This window comes from Aotus nancymaae, unplaced genomic scaffold, assembly GCF_030222135.1.
Source record: "Aotus nancymaae isolate 86718 unplaced genomic scaffold, 86718_ANA_hifiasm-v0.15.2.pri h1tg000108l, whole genome shotgun sequence".
Classification (NCBI taxonomy): domain Eukaryota; kingdom Metazoa; phylum Chordata; class Mammalia; order Primates; family Aotidae; genus Aotus; species Aotus nancymaae.
In genome coordinates this window covers 29,087,328-29,111,600 of record NW_026988523.1, presented here as the reverse complement: position 1 = coordinate 29,111,600, position 24,273 = coordinate 29,087,328, and the positions used below count along the sequence as shown (strand labels likewise).

General features: G+C 49.2%; 2 protein-coding genes across 5 annotated transcripts in view; one reads left to right on the top strand and one right to left on the bottom strand.

The window, feature by feature from the left end:
- LOC105711518 (uncharacterized protein C22orf42-like) overlaps positions 1-24,273 on the top strand; it is a 248,132-nt gene that overhangs the window by 220,219 nt on the left and 3,640 nt on the right. The window lies entirely within an intron of this gene.
- Positions 1,901-24,273, bottom strand: part of PDE4DIP (phosphodiesterase 4D interacting protein) — a 32,387-nt gene continuing 10,014 nt past the window's right edge. The window contains exons 1-4 of one of the 4 annotated variants that reach the window (XM_064370532.1): positions 3,189-3,329; positions 2,441-2,535; positions 2,254-2,377; positions 1,901-2,031 (exon numbers count right to left, since the gene is read on the bottom strand). In XM_064370532.1, the coding sequence (XP_064226602.1) occupies positions 1,978-2,031; positions 2,254-2,377; positions 2,441-2,532 (270 nt within the window). In that variant the 5' untranslated portion in view covers positions 2,533-2,535; positions 3,189-3,329 and the 3' untranslated portion in view covers positions 1,901-1,977. Of the gene's footprint in view, positions 2,032-2,253; positions 2,536-3,188; positions 3,330-6,329; positions 6,452-8,205; positions 8,325-11,490; positions 11,554-24,273 lie in introns of those variants that run through there. The other 3 variants (XM_064370530.1, XR_010340357.1, XM_064370531.1) reach the window with 3 other exon arrangements.

Here is a 24,273-nt window from a genome sequence, read left to right as displayed (position 1 = left end):
ATAAGCATCTACACTTCAGGAATAAAAAAAAAGGCATGAAAAGAACACAATAGTAAAACAAATAAAAATTTCAACAAAGAATAAAAGGAAAAAATAGCCATTCTCTTACCTCTCTGGATGGGCATGGAACTTCACCAGACTGCTAGAGAGCTGTCTCTTTGCCTCTAAGTCCTCACTGAGCTGACTCTGTTCATCTACTAGTCCTTCTAGCATCAGCAGCAACCGAGGAAAGAAGAGAGAAGAAGCAATACACAAATGGCACAGTGAGACATGAAGCCACAGTTCATCCTGAGAAACAAGAAAATGCATTAGCATGTACTATGACTTAAAAAGCCCGCTATCTTAGTTTTAAGTTTTTGATAGTATTTTATAGTTTTCCCAAGAAGCAAGAAAATGCATTAGCATGTACTATGACTTAAAAAGCCCGCTATCGGCCAGGCGTGGTGGCTCACGCCTGTAATCCCAGCACTTTGGGAGGCCGAGGCGGGTGGATCACGAGGTCAAGAGATCGAGACCATCCTGGTCAACATGGTGAAACCCTGTCTCTACTAAAAATACAAAAAATTAGCTGGGCACGGTGGTGCGTGCCTGTAATCCCAGCTACTCAGGAGGCTGAGGCAGGAGAATTGCCTGAACCCAGGAGGCGGAAGTTGCAGTGAGCCGAGATCGCGCCATTGCACTGCAGCCTGGGTAACAAGAGCAAAACTCCGTCTCAAAAAAAAAAAAAAAGCCGGCTATCTTAGTACTTAAGCTTTTGATAGTATTTTATAGTTTTCCCAAGAAGCAAGAAAATGCAGTAGCATGTACTATGACTTAAAAAGTCCGCTATCTTAGTACTTAAGCTTTTGATAGTTTTGTATAGTTTTCAAATCAATGTCATAGTCACTATTTTTTTAATCTTTAAAACCCTGTAAGGTGGAATTCAAATATGGGAGCAAAAAGAAGAAAAAGGAGAGAGAACCTGGAAGCTCAGGAAAGCAGCTAAGAGAAAGGAGTAAGAGGGAAACGGGACAGGCAAGAGGGAAACATATATAATAGGAGTTATCAGTATTCTTCATTCATTCAATAAATATTTATTGAGCACCTTCTATGGGAAAGACTCCGTTCCAGGTTCTAAGTGAAAGCCTACTATTTAGTGCAGGAAAAAGACATTCATTAATCACAGACGTGTGCCATTGTGAGTGTAACAGTGCTATAAAGATAATGAGCTATGATAATGTATAACCAACAGAGCTGTTTAAGGCAGAGTTGAAAGCCAGAATGGAGTGGGGTGAGGAGTTAGTGAGAGAGATGCTAATGGAGACCAGGAGTACAGGCAAGTAAGTGTGTTGGAAAAGAAAGGTTAAACAGGGCTGTAGCTGTAAAGAAAGTTGGGGCAAAGGCAGGGGTTTCTTTCTCTTTTTTTAAACTGGGAGACACGTGAACATGGTTAAATGCAGATAGAGGAGAAAGATTCAGTTGAGGGGGAGATGACTTACATGTGAGTGTGAGGGATAACTATTGGTATGTGTCCAAAAGAACTGCTGCTCTTTACAGAGCCACACGTTAGAAAGAGGCATCTATAGCTGCTACCGATCAAAGTAGGAAACTTTAGAGCAGTTTCCTCATGAAATACCATTTATGAAAAACCAATACCATGGTTTATTTCACAGTAGAAAAACAAGGTTTGTGCCGGGTGTGGTGGTATGCACCTGCAGCTCCAGCTACTCAGGAGGCTGAGGCAGGAAGATGCCTTGAGCCCCAGAGTTTGAGGCTGCAGTGAGCCATGGTCGTACCACTGCACTCGAGCTTGGGTGACACAGTGAGACTCCGGGGTGTGTGTGTGTGTGTGTAGAGAGAGAGAGAGACATTGAGAAAGAGAGAGAGAGAGAAAGTCTAGATTCCAGTGACTTACCTGTTGTCTTTGGTTTCCTCAAATTTCTTGACCCTGGGATTCTACTGAAGCAACTTTTTCCCAAAGAAGTAATACTTTCTGGGTCAGGCGTTCCACAGCTGGTATGTCTTCAGGATAATCAGTTGTATTTGCAGGTCCTAGAAGTCAAAAAGTAAGTGTAAACATGAAAATAGTAATAAAAGTATTATTCAGTTGACAAGCAGAGAACAAATGTTCTTGAGACAGTCTGCCTATACTTTCAAGTGGGATACTGATAAGCACTGGGCAAGGGATTCAATGTGTGCATAGTATCTGAAGATGCCCTACAGGTAATTTGAGATGTGAACATTTCCAATGGTCTGTAAAAAGTTTGGAAGTACCTTTATGAGGTCTTCATTAATCTGTATTTTCCTGGTGAGAGGCTCCATATCAGCAGCCTGTACTTGCGGCTCCTCTTTCCGCACCTGCAGCTCCTCTTCCGCACCTGCGGCTCTTCTTCTGCACCTGCGGCTCCTCTTCCCACACCTGCGGCTCCTCTTCCCGCACCTGCGGCTCTTCCTCTTGCACCTGCGGCTCTTCTTCCACACCTGCGGCTCTTCTTCCTGCACCTGCTGCTCTTCTTCTCGCACCTGCAGCTCTTCTTCTTGCACAGCCATCATGGACTGTAGAGCAGAAAGTTCCAAATGTAAATAGAGGAAACAATATCTGCCATGTTTATATTTTAACACGGAGGCAAATGCTTTTGCATATCATATCACTATCAGCCAGTAATGCAAGAGAAAACGAGACAAGAATAGGGCTCTGCAAGGGCTGTTCCAGAGCCCTTGCAACTTGAAGTAGATAATGAAGGGCATTTCATGCAGGTAAGAAGTGTCTCCTCAGTGTTACCAACCCAATTTCTGAAAGAAAAAAGATGGTAAAATACCTAACTCCCAGCCACGTGTGGTGGCTCACGCATGTAATTCCAGCACTTTGGGAGGCTAAGGTGGGTGGATCCCCTGAGGTTCAGAGCTCGAGAACAGCCTGACCAACACGGAAAAACTCTGTCTCTACTAAAAATACAAAATTAGCTGGGCATGGTGGTGCATGCCTATAGTCCCAGCAACTCGAAAGGCTGAAGCACAAGAATCACTTGAACCCTAGAGCTAGAAGTTGCAGTGAGCTGCGACTGCACATAGCACTCCAGCATGGTGGCTCACACCTGTAATCCCAACACTCTGGGAGGCCGAGGTGGGCAGATCAACTGAGGTTGGGAGTTCAAGACCAGCCTGACCAACATGGAGAAACCCCATCTCTACTAAAAATACGAAATTACCTTGGCGTGGTGGTGTGTGTCTGTAATCCCAGTTACTCGGGAGGCTGAGGCAGGAGAATTGCTTGAACCCAGGAGGCAGAGGTTGCAGTGAGCCGAGGTCGCGCCACTGCACTCCAGCCTGGTGCCTGGTGACGGAGTGAGACTCTGTCTCAAAAAAATAAATAAATAAATAAATAAATAAATAAATAAATAAACTTATCTCGGCATAACATTATCTTCAAATTCATCATCTGCATTTCTAATAGGAGATTTTCTTTTAGCTCTTTCGCTTGTGCTCACCAGACAAGGTTTGATAGCAACTATTTGTCACCAGCACAGATGAACCAATTCAAGGAGAGCAATAAACAGGACTATTAAGTTCCCCCAAAGAAAGTCCTTAGAATAAAATATCTCCTCTGGTTGCCACAAGAGTAAGACAATGGTCCGTTATATAAAATTCCAATCTAATAAATGATTAAATTTAATGTTGTCTGTTTTCCAAATGTTTTATTTTGTTCAGGCTCTGTCGTGGTGACCAGGGATTGGAAAATGACTGCAAAGAGGCTCTGCGGAACCTGGGGAGGTAAGAAACGTATTCTAAGAGGGGACTGAGGTGATGGCTGCAAAATTCTTTTTTTTTTTTTAATATGTATATATTTTTTAAAGACGAGGTTTCACCATGTTGGTCAGGCTGTTCTTGAACTCTTGACCTCAGGTGATCCACCCACCTTGGCCTCCAAAGTGCTTGGATTACAGGCGTGAGCCACCACACCCGGCCGATGGCTGCAAAATTCATAATCTACTTAAATTATTCAATTCTACATTTGCGATTAGTGACTGTCATTACAAGTAACTTGTTAAATGAAATTTCTGGTTTCTACTCCAACTTGTAAGGAGCCAGGAGGTCACCACTTGTCCTCACAACAAGAAAAAAGCTGAACAAACTGAACATTATCAAACCTTATTAGAGGGCCTAGAGGAGAGATCACAGGGCAAATTGCCATGCTGAAAACAAGAAAGACAGGCAAATACAGGGAACAGAAGCCACTGAAGCCAGCAACTGGGAGGAGCACTTAAATGGTACTGACAGATTACTAGAAGCTGAGGGTGGCCTGGCTTGAGCATTAAAAACTCCTTGGGGACCAAAGTTAGTGGGGATCTCACACTTTTCTAAGTTTTACCACCAGGAGCCCAACCAGGTTCTCACAGTAAAGATCAGAAAAATCCCCACAGAACTGACGCTGCCGACTTCAGTACTAATTACAAAGCTACAGTAACCAAACAGTGTCGAAATTGGTGAAGAAACAAACAAACAAAAAAAAACAGACAAATAGGTCACTAGAAAAGAATACAGAGCTCAGAAATGCACCTACATAAATACTCAACTGATCTTTGAGAAAGGCACAAAGGCCATTTAACAGGGAAAGGATACTCTTTTCAACAAATGGTGCTAGAATGACTAGACATCCATATGTGGAAAATGAATAAATCGAGGCACAGATTTTACACCTTTCACAAAATGGATCTTACACCTGAATGTGAGGTGCAAAACTGTAAGACTCCTAGATGACCACAGAGGGGAAAATCTGGGTGACTTTGGGATTGGTGATGACTTCTCAGATACAATGCCAAAAGCACAATCCAGGAAAGAAAAACTTGATAAGTTGAACTTCATTAAAATTAAAAACTTCTGCTCTGTGAAAGACATTGCTAAGAAAATGAATAGACAAGTGATAAACTGGGAAAAAAAATATTGACAAAATACAGATCTGATGAAAGACTGGTGTCCAAAAATAAAAAGGACTCTTAAAAGTCAATCATAAAAAAGCAAACAACCCAATTTAGCAATGGGCAAAAGATCTGGATACTTCACCAGAAAAGATATATGGATGGCAAATAAGCATTATGAAAAAGATGCTCAAAACCATGTGTCACTAGGAAACTGCATATTAAACCAATGAGATGCCACTACACTATAATATACACCTAATAGGAAGGCTCAAATCCAAACAAGTGACAACACCACAGGCTGTCAAAGATGCAGAGCAACGGGAACTCTCATTCACTGCTATGGAAATGCAAAATGCTAGTCACTTTGGAAAACAGTTTGGCAGGTATTTTTTATTTTTTAACAAAGCTAAACACAGCCTTGCCACAAAATCCTGCAAATAGCAGTTTTAGATATTTACCAAAGTAATTTGAAAACATGTTCACTCAAAAACTTGCATCCAAGTATTTACAGCAATAAAACTCATACTTGTCAAAAACTGAAAGTAACCAAAATGTCCTTCACTTAGTGAATGGCTAAACAAACTACGGTATATCTGTACAAGAGAATATGATTCACTGATAAATGAAATGAGCTATCAGGCCATGAGAAGACATGGAGGAATTTTAAATACATAATGCTAAGAAGAAACTAGTCTAACGACTCTACACACTGTATGATTCCAACACTAGGACATTCCAGGAAAGTCAAAATGGTAGAGACAGTGAAATGATCAGTGACTGCCAAGCATGGAGGAGGGATGAATTGGTTGAACACAAGGAGGTTTTCAGCAGTGAAAATCTTCTGTGTGATACTGTACTGGGGATTCATGACATGGTAATTGTCAAGCCCCACAGAACTGTAAAACTCAAAGAATGAACCCTAATGTAAACTCTGGAGTTTAGTTAATAATAACGCATCAATATTGATTAATCAATTGTAAACATGTATCACACTAACAGAAGATACTAATGATAGAGGAAATTACAAGGAGGTTTTCAGCAGTGAAAATCTTCTGTGTGATACTGTACTGGGGATTCATGACATGGTAATTGTCAAGCCCCACAGAACTGTAAAACTCAAAGAATGAACCCTAATGTAAACTCTGGAGTTTAGTTAATAATAACGCATCAATATTGATTAATCAATTGTAAACATGTATCACACTAACAGAAGATACTAATGATAGAGGAAATTGTGTGCTAGGGGACAAGAGAGAATAGGGGAATTCCCTGTACTATCAGCTCAATTTATCTGTAAATCTAGAATTATTCTAAAAAATAATGTTTATTAAATGTTATTAAAGTTAGGATGCAACAGACCCAAATCAAAATGTTGGTGGCATCCTGTTACTGTGTGGTTAATACTGGGCGCTGAGGTGTACCAACCTGGAGTCAGATCAGTCGGAGACATCAACGTCTGTGCCTTCAACCTCTGGCTCGGTGGGTGTCCCCGGAATCCAGAGAGCAGATCAGTTAGCTTGAGACAGACTCAGTGCTCCAGATAGTGCAGGCTTCTGGTAAGGACAGGAAGAAATCATCTCAGGGCAGTGATATGGCCAATAAATATGTTATTTTGGACGTGGGTGAATCCTGAAGTCTAAAAAGTATTTAACTTAGAAAACAGATACTCTCTGCTCACTATTTTAAGAACAAATTTAGACTCGTTGTTAAACTTACATCTTTATTTCCCTAGCTGGCCAGGACCTCATCAGTAGCTATTGATGTCACTAGTGTCCTCTGATCACCTTGGCAGTATTAACTGTTTTGACCCAAGAGGAAACTGAGGTGTTGCTTGTACCTAAGATGCTGACACCTGGCAGAAGTCCAGGGTCACTGGCCCAGAGGAAGTCAGCCAGCTGTCGATAACAACCAGAAGGGGGACCAGGCCATTCACTGAGGTCATCTCAATGCAGCATGAGCCACTTGCTCTAATGAAGCCACCATCACTACACTTCTCATAACTCACTATTCACTAGACTGAGAGTTCTGTGAAAGCTGAGATCGTATTCTACTCATCTCTGTGTTGATAATTTCCAGCTTAGGGTCTGGCACTAAGGAAGGTCTCAGCAGTGTTCACTCAAGATAGGATAAAACTGACTACAGACATCCAATCCAATCACCGACACTCCTCTCCAAAATGTGCTACCAGGGATACTATAATTTCTCCCAAGATGCAGCAAGCCCCCTTACTACACCTGTAGGGCCCTGTTCTACACCAATCATGCGCCAGGATCTTCTTCTGTGGGACACTGGAGGAAAAACGGGACTACTCTTATGGTTCCCCGTCATTAAGAGCAATGCCGGCCAGGCGCGGTGGCTCACGCCTGCAATCCCAGCACTTCGGGAGGCCGAGGCGGGTGGATCACGAGGTCAAGAGCTCGAGACCATCCTGGTCAACATGGTGAAATCCTGTCTCTACTAAAAATAAAAAAAAATTAGCTGGGCATGGTGGCGCATGCCTGTAATCCCAGCTACTCAGGAGGCTGAGGCAGAAGAACTGCCTGAAACCAGGAGGTGAAGGTTGCAGTGAGCCGAGATCACACCATTGCACTCCAGCCTGGGTAACAAGAGCGAAACTCCGTTTCAAAAAAAAGAGCAATGTCTTCACCTACACTCCCATCCTCGGGGCTGCCATGACACCCCACTTTCAGAGAACTACAGTATTTTCCTGAAATCATGTATTTGTGTTCTTTCTCTCATAGGCTTGAGTTCCTTGGGGAAACATTACTATTTGAACCCCAAGTGCTTAGCACAGTATAGAGAAAATTAAACACCCAGTAAATACTCATATCACATAGGACCTTCCTCATCTGAAAGTGCAGAGGAATAGTGTAAGTAGCACTGCCTCATTTACTGGCAAGAATCACTTACTCTAGTACCTGACCTAGGGCAGAACTGTTTAATGTAAGAACGGACATCTCTAACCCTTCTCCAAGCACGGTTATTCCCTCTAACCCACACTGACCGGAAGAGCATCCACTGCTATGGCAGCCTGAGGTCGAGGCTCCGGGGTCTGGGGCGGGGGCTCACGGTCGCATCCTCCCCCTCTTAGAGTTGGTGCTGCCCCTCACTATAAACCAGCTCTGATCCACCTTTTGTCTCCCCCTGGCCAGGGTCAGGAGACTCCTGTGGAGTAAGTTTCTCTCTCGGTCCCCACTGCTCAGCTTGTGCTGCTCCTCAAGTGGTCAAATGATCATAGGCCCATTGCCCATTTCCCCTGAGGCTTCTGGCCCACTTTGTCCTTATTCTCCCCTTCTTCGGTTCTCACCTGTTCTAGCACCGACTTGTCCTTTGCAGGTTATTCTCTTTTCCAAAACCTGCTGACTTTCTTTCTTCCATCTGTTCCCTTGCTTCTGGACTTCCAGGGCGTGGGACTCAGCTCAGGCTCTGCAGGAGAAACACGGGGGCCAGAGTCAGGAGTCAGACCCAGAGAGGTGATAGGCAGGTTACAGGTCCAGGGAGTGTTAAAAACCATCATAGTCCCTCAAGGACTCAGAGAAAACTGAGCAGGAAGGGACCTCAGAGAGGTAAAATAAGCCCCTACTTTACTGATGAGAAAACTGAAGTCCAGAAAGACTAAGACTCTCCCAGGCTCCCACAACACTTGGTGGCAGCAGATACACCACGCAAGCCTTGGCCTCAGCCTCCCTGTGCAGAGCAGGTAACTCACCCTCCAGAAACTCACTGTTGCCTATCAGAAAACTTTGGATTAAATACAGCAATTTCACCTTGCAAACAGAGTCAAAGGGCCTTTCCTTGGACAATTCTTTATCATGGTTCTATAGTCCTATTATTTATTCTCAGTCCATTCTCATTCGCTGGCTAGTAGATTGGGGCAGGGAGCACGTGAGAATTAAATAGTGCTTAACACAACCCTGCTTTCCCAGTCTGGGCATTCAGCTCCTCCATTCTTCCTCAGGGAGTTTCCTCTGCTGTAACTGTTGGAGAGTCCAGGCCCTCACGTGGGTCATTTCTCCATGAAGATCCCTGTCATTTTCTTCCTCTCCTAGAGACAGAGAGGGCAGAGAATGGTTCTGGGACTCCACAGTCTTAGGTTTTCTCCTAAGCCAGCCAGGTCAGCTGAAAGCAATCATGACCGAGAGAGGTCAGGTCAGTGAAGATGGTCCCAGAGCAGCACGGGCTCAAAAGGAGAGTCTCTCATGGAGACGGTCAGGACCGTGACATGGGCAATATCTGACCAATTCTGCTGGGGATGACGGATCAAGGATTAAGCGGAGGATGCTGCCATGAGGAGAAAGGAGAAGAACCAGGAGTGGGGAAAAAAAAATAAGATAGATAGTAACGGTTTCAAGAAATGCAGAGCAAAGATACCAGAGGCAAAGTCCCACAGGATGGAGGGTCAGTCCCAAGCTGTGGATTCTACTTAAGAACCTCCTGCTGGATTTTGCCCAGCTCCATTTCCAAACTACTTTGGGTCAGTGCCTTCCTTCTCCCTTCCATGTTCCTTCTTTCTGAACTAGAATCACTGTAATTGTCATTCTGTGTCTGTCCTGCCATTCCACATTAGGAGCAGATAAGCAGTTTGTTCAGTTTCACAGGTCAACGGAGGTAAGGAAATTATGTCCAGGATCTGTACTTAATTGACACCCTCAGAAGTCTCATCCACACCTGGTGTGGATGTTTTAGATGAGATTTTAAATGTTTTGATGTGGTCTATGTGACATTTTTCATGTTGAACTAATGCTTGAAGGACATGAAACTTGGAAACTTTAGAGGAGAGGGTGAATGTATTTTGCAGATGGGGGAATGTGAGTGTCCAACTGGTAGACAGGATTTCTGAAATGGTCCCTAAACATGCTATACCCTTGTCTCTGAATCCTGTTAAGGTGAACAGACACCATTCCTGTGATTACGTTGGTATATGACAGTTACATGACTTGAAGATGGTGAGGTTACCTGCATGAACTGGATCGAATCACGTCACTCCGTAGGTGACAGAGCTTTCTGTGGCGGGTGGGAGAAGATGCAGTGAGAGAAGGGTGGAGCCTGAGGAGGACTCCATGAGTTGTGATTGGTTGAAAGATGGAAAAGACAAGTAAGGAGGAAAGCAGGTGGCCTCTGAAGTCAGAGTGTCTCCTGGCTGACAGCCAGCACAGAAAAAGGGCCCTCAGTCCTCCACGAACAAGAAGAGAAACTCTTTCAATACATGTAGTGAACTCAGAAAAATAGCCTGAGCTCTAGAGAAAAAGCATTCCCAGGCCATTCCTGGATTTTAGCCTCACATGACCCTGATCAGAAAACTGAGGAAGGAAGGAAAAGAAGGAAAGAAGGGAGGGATGGGGGAACAGACAAACTTACATGAAGATGAGAAGACCTAGGGGAACTTACACCACCAATATTTTCCATTAACAGGAACATGCTAACTACTTAAGAGAGAGAGATGCACTACTGTAAAACCATATACTGTGTTCACGGTGTACAATCCTTCCTGCTTCTCTGGGACACTATCTGTCTCTGGCCTGCTGTTGCTAGAGACACTGAGCCTTCCCTTTGGACAAGTTCTGGCACCCACAGGAATGAGATGGGACAGTGGACCTCAGAACACCAGGCCACGGCCTTCCCTGCTGCTCCCTGTCCACTCCAGAAGCTGCCCAGCTGCAGGTGGGGGTCTCAGCCCCTGGGTCTGACATCGTCCCTTTGCCTTGTTCACTGGGCTTCTCTCCTTGCACTGGCTCCCACTCCCCCAGGACCTGGCAGGTGACCATATGAGAAGGACACAAACAGGACACACCACTTTCTTTCTCCCCCTCTTGATGCCTGCAGTGGTGGGTTCCATGGGGTAGTGACCTGATATTTGCTCATTATGGTGCCCCTAGCCCAGAGCAGGGCTTGGCACCTAATAGCCACCCTGTGAATGCTCAGTGAAAGAAGGCATCCACCACAAGGTCCTGAGGAACCAAGAATTCCACAGTGGTCCATCAGTTTTAAGTCCTACACAATTCTAGAATGGGAGATTGAAAGGCCTTCAAAAGTGGCCACTCTCTGAAACCATTATACTGGCAGCTGAGCCATGTTTCCCCATCCTGGACATATCTAGAGGGCACCACCTCCAGACACCCTCAGGAGGACAGTAAAGGACAACGTGCCGGTGAGAGCCTGGGTCAGCAGGAACCTCCGCCTGGGTCTGAACATGATTGGCTTTCATACGGGCTATGACATAAAAAGAGAGAAATCAAGGTTAACATTAAGATTTGGGGCTTGGGCAACGTGAAGGATGAAACTGCCATTTGTTGAGACTCGGAGACTGAGAAAGGAGCAGACTGAAAGGTGGCGGGAACTAGGGTTGGTTGGGTTTCTGTCGTACACAATCAACGGTCCTGACCAGCCTGGGCAACATAGTAAGACCCTGTCTCTGAAAGTAAAAAATTAGCCAAGCATGGTGGTGCACATGTGCAGTCTCAGCTACTTGGGAGACTGAGGCAGGAGGATTCCTTGAGGCTTGAGTTAGAGGTTACAGTGAGCTATGATGGCACCACTGCACTCCAACCTGCAGGAGGGGGGAAAAAAAGGTCCTGATTAAATACTTGCGTACCCAGAGAAGTTTTCACAAAGTACTCTTTGAGGCAGATCTTAGTGAACAGGAATTCCATTCTTTCTGTTAGGAAATTAAAAGAGTGTGGGAGTGGTTAGTTAATGCTGATTGAACTATCTTTGGAATCTCATCTACTGGTCTATCTAATCTACCTATATATGTATATTCTATCTGCCGTCTCACTGAGCTTTGCTAGTTTCTGCTGCAGTAACAAAAGCCCCAAAATCTTAGCAGCAACACATAACAAAGGCTGATTTTCATTGATATTTCCTTGTATGGCAGGTTAACTGTGACTCTACTCTAGACAAGCTCTTTTATTTGTTAGATGGTGAACGCTGTGATACTTGGAGAATTTTTGAATGTGGTTCATTCATTCATTTAACAACTATTTCTTCAATATCTGTTTCATACCAGGCAAGGTCAAGTACTGAGAACACAGTAGTAAATAAGAGACAAGATCTCTAATTTCCAAGAGCTTATATTAAATGAGATTAAATACATACAAAATAATACATACAAAATAATCATAATAATGAATATTATATTCATAACTTAAATAGACTTAGTAAATATTCTAAGTTAGAAAAATATAAAATTATTAAAACTAAAATGGCCAGATGTGACGGCTCATGCCTGTAATACCAACACTTTGGGATGACAAGGTGGGAGGATCACTTGAGCCCAGGAGTTTCAAATCAGTCTGGGCACCATAGGAAGACCCTGCATACAAAAGACACAAAATTAGCCAGGCGTGGTGGTGCATGCCTGTAGTCCCAGCTACTTAAGAAGGCTGAGGTGGGAGGCTGCTTGAGCCTGAGAGGTCAAAGCTGCAGTGAGCCACAATCATACCACTACACCACTGTACTCCAGCCTCGGCAACAGAGTAAGACCCTGTCTCAAGAAAAAAAGAAGAAGAAGAAGAAGAAGAAACAATTGAATCGATATACTCCTGAAAATATTATGTAGAATCCTACTGTCTACATTACATGACATCAGCCCTTTAAAGTGGCTTAACAGTTAGATATGATCCATAAAATTTTCCTGGTAATTAAGTATACCTAAGAACAATTAAGTATAAAAGAGGTACTGCCTTGACAGGAAGATCGTAAAGAAATTTTAAAGACAAATAAATAAATAAGAGAATAAAACCTGTAGCTCTGTGAGGCACAAATAACATCTAATTGAAGTCGCAATGAACATCTAGCAATCATTCTGAACACCATAGAATTCACTTAATACATTTTGCCTGAACTCCCAACAGATCTCACTTACCAACACCTGTATGTAGCCAAGAAATTGACAATCATTTATAAATTACCACCTATGACTCCATCTGCTCTACTCACTTAAAAAATTTCATGTACTTCTTTATTATTTATTATTTTTTGTAGAGATTGGATCTTGCTATGTTGCCCAGGTTGGTCCAGAAACAGACCCACACTGATTTCGTCAATCAGATGATCATACAGCCATCCAATTGATGATAAAAAGTGCTACACAGTGCAGGACAAAGATGGTCCTTCCCACACATGGTGCTGGATCAAGCAGTCACATCCATGTAGTAAAAAGAGAATCATGGGCGGGTGGGTTGGCTCGAACCTGTAATCTCAGCACTCTGGGAGGCTGAAGCGGGCAAACTACTTGAGCCCAAGAGTTTGAGACCAACCTGGGAAAATGGTGAATCCCCATCTCTACAAAAAAAAAATATAAAACTTAGCCAGGCATGGTGGCACATGCCTGTGGTCTCAGGTACTCAGGAGGCTGAGCGGGGAGGATCGCTTGAGTCAGGAGGTGGAGGTTGCAGTGAGCTGAGATTATGCCACCGCGCTCCAGCCTGAGCAATAGAGTGAGAGCCTATCTGGGGCGCGGGGGTGGGGAAGTAGGGAAGCATAAACTAAACTAAAATTGCTAAGAGGTTAAGTGTTCATATTCGTAGGTTAGGCACTGATTAACAGGACACAAAAAGCAGTCACCATAAAGGAAAAGATTGATCAAGTATAATTTCATTAAAATTAAGAAACTCAGGCTGGGTACACTGGCTCATGCCCGTAATCCCTACACTTTGGGAGGCCGAGGCAGGTGTATCACTTGATCCCAGGAATTCCAGACCAGCCTATGCAACATGTTTAAACCCAATCTCTACTGAAAATACAAAAAAGAGCTGAGCATAATGGTGCTCCCCTGTAGGTCCCAGCTACTTGGGGGCTCAGGCAGGAGGGTCACTCGAGCCTTGGGAACTGGAGGTTGCACTGAGCTGTGATTGTGCCACTGCACTGAGGCCTGAACAACAGAATGAGATCCTATCTCAAAAAGAAAAAAAAAAAAACTGGAGAATCTCCACTCCTGTAAAAACACCACTAAAAGAGTGAAAAGGCATGCTACAGTTTGAAAAATAGAGAAATGTAATACATATAATACATATATATCCTAGAAAGGACACACATCCAGAATAAAGTATTACAAATCAACAGAAAAACAAGCCTATCAATGAAAACAGGATACAAAGATTGAACAGGCACTTCACAAAAGAGGACATATAAATGGCAATAAAAAATACTCAATCTCAATACCAGGAAAATGCAAAATGAAACTACACTGATACATTACTGCACCTCTACTAGAATGGCAAAATAATTTTTAATTGACAAGCATAAGCAAGGATGTGAGGTAACCACAATATTCCCTGCTAAACGGTACAACCACTTTGTGAAGATGATCAACAATAACTGATACTAAAGTTTTGTCATTCATATACCTCTAAAACCAACAATGCCATTCCTACATATATATACACCAATCTAGTAATGTTCTATTTCTTGATTTGTGGTGAAATTTACTTAGCGTAAATTCATTACCTGTATTTTTTTTTCTTTTCTTGAGACAGACTCTCACTCTGCCATCCAGGCCTGAGTGCACTGGCATGATCATGGCTCACTGTAATCTCAAACTCCCAGGCTCTGGTGATCCTCCCATCTCAGCCTGCCGGGTAGCTAGGACTACAGGCACACACCACCACACACAGCTAATTTTCGTCTTTTCAGCAGAGATGGGGTTTTGCCACATTGCCCAGGCTGGTCTGGAACTCCTGGGCTCAACTGATCTGCTCACCTTGGCCTCCGGAAGTGCTGGGATTACAGGTGTGATCCACCGCCCCAGGACCACCTGCACATTTAAAATTGTGAGCTTCTTCTGTAGACTTCAGTCACTTTTCCAAGATTTCTTTGACACAAAGTTCTCAGAAATCTTAAAGCTAGCATTTTACAAGAGAAAAAAAGAGCTTCTGGTTCACAGGTGAAAATTTACCAAGTAAATTTAAAAACAAAACAAAGCTACTAACGCGTATCAGCTCAGAACAAAGGTTAAAAACTACCAGCAGGTTTCTTTTCTTTAACTTCGTCAAGCACCGGGAGTCAAAGAAAAGATAGCACTGCAAGAAAAGACTTCCTTGTGAAAGCAGCTTTACCAGCAAAAGACAGAAGGAAAGCGAGGAAAGCATTCCAAAAGTCTTGCTTAACTCTTCAGTGAGAGGATGCCAAACGAGATGATCTGAGAAGCTCCCAAGGCAGACAGACATAGGGAAACCACAGCAACTCTTCGGAGCGCAAACAGCAGCACCACAATCCAACCTACTGGAAATGCTGCGGTTAATCTGAGGCTTGCCCCGCTAGTCCTCAGTAGATTCAGCGACGGCTACAAACGCTCCCCTAGTGCATCCTGGATCTGGTGCACCTGGCTTGCCCACCACCAGGCTGGAGACAGCGCCAGGTGCGGAATCCTGGACGCCAATAAAGACCCGAACTTTGCAAATTTGGGGCTTGAGATCTCTCGCCCCTCAGGTCCCCAGAGGGAACCGATTTCTGGCCTCGAAGATGGGGCAAAGGGTCAATGTCCTCCACCAGATCTAGGAGGATGTGCCCCGGAAGCTGCTCCATCCCTCCACCCCCTGGGATGCAACAGGAAGACCCGCCCGCGAGTTTCTTCCTCAGAGCCCACGAGAGCAGGGCTGCGGCACGCAGCAGCAGGCAAAGAATCCAACGCAGGGAACTTAAGCGCTCGGGGGGCCCGGCGCGCCCGCCCCGCTGGCACAGCAAAAGTTGTGGAGGCCTCCGGCGCGCACATCGACCCAGCTGTGCGCCGCGGGTCCCGGACTCACCGCTCTCCCAGCTTGGCACGGCGCCCTCACCTCGGAAACGGTGGGTGGACTTCCCCCTAACTAAACCTTGACTTCCTACTAAACCTCTGACTTTCAGTGCAGATCCCGGCCGCCGCCCCGCCGCGGCACTCACCTCGGAAACGCTGCGTGGACGTCCCGGTAAACCTTAACTCGGCGCGCCGCCGACGCACCGGCCCGCGCCACCGATGCGCGGCCAGCGCCTACCGCGACGCTGACGCCCAGTCACCGCCGACGCACCGCAGACCCTCTGAAAGCCGCCGACCGCGCCTCAGACACCGTCGTCGCGCCGACCTCGCCGCTGACGCCCCCAACGCCGCAGACCCTCCGGACACCACCGACGCCCCCGACGCGCAGACCGCGCCGCCGACGCCACTGACGCTGTAAGCGCCTAGGACGCTGCCGACACGCTGACCGCGCAGCGGCCACCTCCGACCAGCCTACCGCGCCACCCACACTCCCGACGCGCCGACTGCGCCGCCGATGCCATCCGCGCCTGGAACACCGCCGAAGCGCCTCGGACGCCTCCGTCCCGCCGCAGACGCCGCAGACGCCCCAGACGCGCCGACTGCGCCTCGGACGCCGCCGTCGAGCCGCAGACCCCGCGGACGCCCACGACGTGCTGATCGCGCCGCCGACGCCACTGACGCTGTCAGCGCGTGGGACGCCGCCAAACCGGTGACCGCGCGGCGGATGTCCCCGGCAAGCCTACCGCACCGCCGACACTCCCGACGCGCCGACCGCGCCGCCGATGCCATCCTCGCCTGGGACGCCGCCGTCGCGCTGCCGACGCCACTGACGCGCCGACCGCGCTGCCGACGCCACTGACGCGCCGACCGCGCTGCCGACGCCACTGACGCGCCGACCGCGCTGCCGACGTCACTGACGCACCGACCTCGATGCGGATGCCCCCGACGCACGGACAGTACCTCAGACGCCGCCTTCGCGCCTCAGACGCCGCCTTCGCGCCACAGACCCCGCGGACGCCCTCCGCGCCTGGGATGTCGCCAAACCGCTGACCGCACGGCGGATGTGCCCAACAAGCCTACCGCGCCGCAGACGCCACTGACGCTGTCAGCGGCTGGGAAGCCGCCGAACCGCTGACCGCGCCGTGGATGCCCCCGACCAGCCTACCGCGCCGCCGATACCATCCTCGCCTGGGACGCCGCCGTCGTGCCGCAGATCCCACGGACGCCGCCGACGCACCTCGGATGCCGCCGTCGCGCTGCCGACGCCACTGACGCACCGACCTCGACGCGGACGCCGCCGACGCACGGACAGTGCCTCAGACGCCGCCTTCGCGCCACAGACCCCGCGGACGCCATCAGCGCCTGGGATGTCGCCAAACCGCTGACCGCACGGCGGATGCGCCCAACAAGCCTACCGCGCCGCAGACGCCACTGACGCTGTCAGCGGCTGGGAAGCCGCCGAACCGCTGACCGCGCCGTGGATGCCCCCGACCAGCCTACCGCGCCGCCGATACCATCCTCGCCTGGGACGCCGCCGTCGTGCCGCAGATCCCACGGACGCCGCCGACGCACCTCGGATGCCGCCGTCGCGCCGCTGACGTCACTGACGCGCCGACCGCTCTGCTGACAACCCCCAACGCACGGACAGTGCCTCAGACGCCGCCGTCGCGCCGCACACCCCTCGGGCGTCGTCAGCGCCTGGGACACCGTGGACGCCCATGACGCACCGACGCCACTGACGCTGTCAGCGGCTAAGAAGCCGCCGAACCGCTGACCGCGCAGTGGATGCTCCCGACCAGCTTACCGGGCCGCCTACACTCCCGACGCGCCGACCGTGCTGCCGATGCCATCCTTGGCTGGGACGCTGCCGAAGTGCCTCGGACGACGCCGTCGAGCCACGCCGCCGACCCTCTGGACACCGCCGACGCCGACCGCACCGCGGACGCCCCCGACGCGCGGACCGCGCCGCTGATGCCACTGACGCTGACCGCGCCGCGGCCTCCCCCGACGAGCCTACCGCGCCTCCGACACTCCCGACGCGCCGGCCGTGCCGCCGATGCCATCCACACCTCGGACGCCGACGCGCCGACCGCCAACGCCGCAGCTACAGGAAGAATTGCAGAATAAGAGCCAGCAGCTTTAGTGCCCGGGAGGCTGAAATATACACTGAGATTCGAAGCCAGGTACGAAACATCCAGCCCCTAAACCGTAGTCCGAGTCACAAGGAGCAGTTCCTTCAGGTGAGTTTACATGATTTCAATGAAAACTAGGCTCATAGAAGTCTGAATTTTGTTTCTATAATTTGAAGATATTAATCTGCCTGTATTGAGTACCTGCTATATGGGAAAAATTGAGCGTTGGGAATCAGGAGGGCTTAAAATAAATAGAAAATAGAATGTGTGAATTAAGATGCTTACTAGCAAGTGTAAGAAGCAGTACATATAGCCCTGACTTAAGCAGTCTTTTATAAAGACAATATTCAGAAAATAGTTATTAAGCACCTCTGTGAGTCAAACACTTTTCTGGGTGTTGGGAAGGTGAAAGATTAGGCTACTGCTCTCAGTGTCATAGATGAAGGCAAACTGTACAGAAACTTAGAGTGATTTTTGATGATAGAATAAAAGTTTTAAGGGAAAATGGAGCATTAAGAAGAGACTGATCAGTTCTGCCGCCTACTCTAAGCTTCAGTCACATGGAGTCCACTACATTTCACTGAATGTACGATGTTTTCATTGTATGCATAGTGTGCATAATTTTTTTCTCTAACATACCTTCCTCTCCCTTGTTCACCCGGGAAATCCTAGTCATTTGATGAAGACTCACTGTAAATGTTACCTCCTCTGTGAGGTCTCTACTGGCACCTGAAGGCAGAGTTAGCCGGTGCATCCTGTGTTACCCTAGTAGCTTAGCCTGTGTTGCAGAACAGTTAATTCTGTGTTGTGTCTGTTGTGTGTTGCAGAGTAGTTAACAATTTTTATGTCTGTTATCTCTGCTAAACTTGTTACTGTTGAGGAGAGTGATTTCATCTTATTTTTTATTTTTTGAGATGCAGTCTCACTCTGTTGCCAGGCTGGAGTACAGTGGCACAGTCTCGGCTCACTGCAACCACCGCCTCCCAATTTCAGGCGATTCTCCTACCTCAGCCGCCTGAGTAGCTGGGATTACAAGCGCCTGCCACCACGCCCAGCTAATTTTGGTATTTTTAGTAGAGACGATTTCACTGTGTTGGTCAGGCTGGTCTCGAACACACCCGACCTCGTGATCCACACCCCCCACCAAAAGTGCTGCGATTACAGCCTGAGCCACCCCCCCAGCTGCATCTTATTTTTTTGTCGGGAATGACTAACAAATTACTTGGCAATTTAGTTAATCTTGGATAAAGAAATCAAAGAAACTATTTTTTGGTCTCAGGAATTTCAGGAGCTCCTACAGTTTGAGATAATTCAGACAAAGCCCTTGAAGCAAATGAAATGTTACTTGAGAAATATTGCCAGCGAATACATGATAAAGATGTTGCTCTGAAGGTATGTATCATCATTTTGCCTACTATGTATTACAGAAATTTGTGTCTCCTCAAACTTGCTGCTTTGGGATTTGGTTTTTTATTGTGCCATCTTGTTGAATAAGAGTGATGAGGATAGTGAATCTTACAGAGCTTTAGGAGTCTTCTTTTCCTTGCAGTGGTCTATAGATGAAAAATTCTTTGCTCTAGAAGAGAAAGAACAAGAACTGCGTCGGTTTCGTCTTGCTGTAAGAGAGCGAGATCATGACTTACAGAGACTGCTCTCCTCCAGTGAAGCTACTATGCAGGTAAGAGCAAAACCTCTCTCTGACTTGGTGTTCCTCTCCCACTTGTATTCTAAGCCTGAAGCAGGACCCCGTTCCATCATTAAGTCATGATCTCGCTCTCTTACAGCAAGATGAAACCGACGCAGTTCTTGTTCTTTCTCTTCTAGAGCAAAGAATTTTTCATCTATAGACCACTGCAAGGAAAAGAAGACTCCTAAAGCTCTGTAAGATTCACTATCCTCATCACTCTTATTCAACAAGATGGCACAATAAAAAACCAAATCCCAAAGCAGCAAGTTTGAGGAGACACAAATTTCTGTAATACATAGTAGGCAAAATGATGATACATACCTTCAGAGCAACATCTTTATCATGTATTCGCTGGCAATATTTCTCAAGTAACATTTCATTTGCTTCAAGGGCTTTGTCTGAATTATCTCAAACTGTAGGAGCTCCTGAAATTCCTGAGACCAAAAAATAGTTTCTTTGATTTCTTTATCCAAGATTAACTAAATTGCCAAGTAATTTGTTAGTCATTCCCGACAAAAAAATAAGATGCAGCTGGGGGGGTGGCTCAGGCTGTAATCGCAGCACTTTTGGTGGGGGGTGTGGATCACGAGGTCGGGTGTGTTCGAGACCAGCCTGACCAACACAGTGAAATCGTCTCTACTAAAAATACCAAAATTAGCTGGGCGTGGTGGCAGGCGCTTGTAATCCCAGCTACTCAGGCGGCTGAGGTAGGAGAATCGCCTGAAATTGGGAGGCGGTGGTTGCAGTGAGCCGAGACTGTGCCACTGTACTCCAGCCTGGCAACAGAGTGAGACTGCATCTCAAAAAATAAAAAATAAGATGAAATCACTCTCCTCAACAGTAACAAGTTTAGCAGAGATAACAGACATAAAAATTGTTAACTACTCTGCAACACACAACAGACACAACACAGAATTAACTGTTCTGCAACACAGGCTAAGCTACTAGGGTAACACAGGATGCACCGGCTAACTCTGCCTTCAGGTGCCAGTAGAGACCTCACAGAGGAGGTAACATTTACAGTGAGTCTTCATCAAATGACTAGGATTTCCCGGGTGAACAAGGGAGAGGAAGGTATGTTAGAGAAAAAAATTATGCACACTATGCATACAATGAAAACATCGTACATTCAGTGAAATGTAGTGGACTCCATGTGACTGAAGCTTAGAGTAGGCGGCAGAACTGATCAGTCTCTTCTTAATGCTCCATTTTCCCTTAAAACTTTTATTCTATCATCAAAAATCACTCTAAGTTTCTGTACAGTTTGCCTTCATCTATGACACTGAGAGCAGTAGCCTAATCTTTCACCTTCCCAACACCCAGAAAAGTGTTTGACTCACAGAGGTGCTTAATAACTATTTTCTGAATATTGTCTTTATAAAAGACTGCTTAAGTCAGGGCTATATGTACTGCTTCTTACACTTGCTAGTAAGCATCTTAATTCACACATTCTATTTTCTATTTATTTTAAGCCCTCCTGATTCCCAACGCTCAATTTTTCCCATATAGCAGGTACTCAATACAGGCAGATTAATATCTTCAAATTATAGAAACAAAATTCAGACTTCTATGAGCCTAGTTTTCATTGAAATCATGTAAACTCACCTGAAGGAACTGCTCCTTGTGACTCGGACTACGGTTTAGGGGCTGGATGTTTCGTACCTGGCTTCGAATCTCAGTGTATATTTCAGCCTCCCGGGCACTAAAGCTGCTGGCTCTTATTCTGCAATTCTTCCTGTAGCTGCGGCGTTGGCGGTCGGCGCGTCGGCGTCCGAGGTGTGGATGGCATCGGCGGCACGGCCGGCGCGTCGGGAGTGTCGGAGGCGCGGTAGGCTCGTCGGGGGAGGCCGCGGCGCGGTCAGCGTCAGTGGCATCAGCGGCGCGGTCCGCGCGTCGGGGGCGTCCGCGGTGCGGTCGGCGTCGGCGGTGTCCAGAGGGTCGGCGGCGTGGCTCGACGGCGTCGTCCGAGGCACTTCGGCAGCGTCCCAGCCAAGGATGGCATCGGCAGCACGGTCGGCGCGTCGGGAGTGTAGGCGGCCCGGTAAGCTGGTCGGGAGCATCCACTGCGCGGTCAGCGGTTCGGCGGCTTCTTAGCCGCTGACAGCGTCAGTGGCGTCGGTGCGTCATGGGCGTCCACGGTGTCCCAGGCGCTGACGACGCCCGAGGGGTGTGCGGCGCGACGGCGGCGTCTGAGGCACTGTCCGTGCGTTGGGGGTTGTCAGCAGAGCGGTCGGCGCGTCAGTGACGTCAGCGGCGCGACGGCGGCATCCGAGGTGCGTCGGCGGCGTCCGTGGGATCTGCGGCACGACGGCGGCGTCCCAGGCGAGGATGGTATCGGCGGCGCGGTAGGCTGGTCGGGGGCATCCACGGCGCGGTCAGCGGTTCGGCGGCTTCCCAGCCGCTGACAGCGTCAGTGGCGTCTGCGGCGCGGTAGGCTTGTTGGGCGCATCCGCCGTGCGGTCAGCGGTTTGGCGACATCCCAGGCGCTGATGGCGTCCGCGGGGTCTGTGGCGCGAAGGCGGCGTCTGAGGCACTGTCCGTGCGTCGGCGGCGTCCGCGTCGAGGTCGGTGCGTCAGTGGCGTCGGCAGCGCGACGGCGGCATCCGAGGTGCGTCGGCGGCGTCCGTGGGATCTGCGGCACGACGGCGGCGTCCCAGGCGAGGATGGTATCGGCGGCGCGGTAGGCTGGTCGGGGGCATCCACGGCGCGGTCAGCGGTTCGGCGGCTTCCCAGCCGCTGACAGCGTCAGTGGCGTCTGCGGCGCGGTAGGCTTGTTGGGCACATCCGCCGTGCGGTCAGCGGTTTGGCGACATCCCAGGCGCGGAGGGCGTCCGCGGGGTCTGTGGCGCGAAGGCGGCGTCTGAGGCGCGAAGGCGGCGTCTGAGGTACTGTCCGTGCGTCGGGGGCATCCGCATCGAGGTCGGTGCGTCAGTGACGTCGGCAGCGCGGTCGGCGCGTCAGTGGCGTCGGCAGCGCGGTCGGCGCGTCAGTGGCGTCGGCAGCGCGGTCGGCGCGTCAGTGGCGTCGGCAGCGCGACGGCGGCGTCCCAGGCGAGGATGGCATCGGCGGCGCGGTCGGCGCGTCGGGAGTGTCGGCGGTGCGGTAGGCTTGCCGGGGACATCCGCCGCGCGGTCACCGGTTTGGCGGCGTCCCACGCGCTGACAGCGTCAGTGGCGTCGGCGGCGCGATCAGCACGTCGTGGGCGTCCGCGGGGTCTGCGGCTCGACGGCGGCGTCCGAGGCGCAGTCGGCGCGTCTGGGGCGTCTGCGGCGTCTGCGGCGGGACGGAGGCGTCCGAGGCGCTTCGGCGGTGTTCCAGGCGCGGATGGCATCGGCGGCGCAGTCGGCGCGTCGGGAGTGTGGGTGGCGCGGTAGGCTGGTCGGAGGTGGCCGCTGCGCGGTCAGCGTGTCGGCAGCGTCCTAGGCGCTTACAGCGTCAGTGGCGTCGGCGGCGCGGTCTGCGCGTCGGGGGCGTCGGTGGTGTCCGGAGGGTCTGCGGCGTTGGGGGCGTCAGCGGCGAGGTCGGCGCGACGACGGTGTCTGAGGCGCGGTCGGCGGCTTTCAGAGGGTCTGCGGTGCGTCGGCGGTGACTGGGCGTCAGCGTCGCGGTAGGCGCTGGCCGCGCATCGGTGGCGCGGGCCGGTGCGTCGGCGGCGCGCCGAGTTAAGGTTTACCGGGACGTCCACGCAGCGTTTCCGAGGTGAGTGCCGCGGCGGGGCGGCGGCCGGGATCTGCACTGAAAGTCAGAGGTTTAGTAGGAAGTCAAGGTTTAGTTAGGGGGAAGTCCACCCACCGTTTCCGAGGTGAGGGCGCCGTGCCAAGCTGGGAGAGCGGTGAGTCCGGGACCCGCGGCGCACAGCTGGGTCGATGTGCGCGCCGGAGGCCTCCACAACTTTTGCTGTGCCAGCGGGGCGGGCGCGCCGGGCCCCCCGAGCGCTTAAGTTCCCTGCGTTGGATTCTTTGCCTGCTGCTGCGTGCCGCAGCCCTGCTCTCGTGGGCTCTGAGGAAGAAACTCGCGGGCGGGTCTTCCTGTTGCATCCCAGGGGGTGGAGGGATGGAGCAGCTTCCGGGGCACATCCTCCTAGATCTGGTGGAGGACATTGACCCTTTGCCCCATCTTCGAGGCCAGAAATCGGTTCCCTCTGGGGACCTGAGGGGCGAGAGATCTCAAGCCCCAAATTTGCAAAGTTCGGGTCTTTATTGGCGTCCAGGATTCCGCACCTGGCGCTGTCTCCAGCCTGGTGGTGGGCAAGCCAGGTGCACCAGATCCAGGATGCACTAGGGGAGCGTTTGTAGCCGTCGCTGAATCTACTGAGGACTAGCGGGGCAAGCCTCAGATTAACCGCAGCATTTCCAGTAGGTTGGATTGTGGTGCTGCTGTTTGCGCTCCGAAGAGTTGCTGTGGTTTCCCTATGTCTGTCTGCCTTGGGAGCTTCTCAGATCATCTCGTTTGGCATCCTCTCACTGAAGAGTTAAGCAAGACTTTTGGAATGCTTTCCTCGCTTTCCTTCTGTCTTTTGCTGGTAAAGCTGCTTTCACAAGGAAGTCTTTTCTTGCAGTGCTATCTTTTCTTTGACTCCCGGTGCTTGACGAAGTTAAAGAAAAGAAACCTGCTGGTAGTTTTTAACCTTTGTTCTGAGCTGATACGCGTTAGTAGCTTTGTTTTGTTTTTAAATTTACTTGGTAAATTTTCACCTGTGAACCAGAAGCTCTTTTTTTCTCTTGTAAAATGCTAGCTTTAAGATTTCTGAGAACTTTGTGTCAAAGAAATCTTGGAAAAGTGACTGAAGTCTACAGAAGAAGCTCACAATTTTAAATGTGCAGG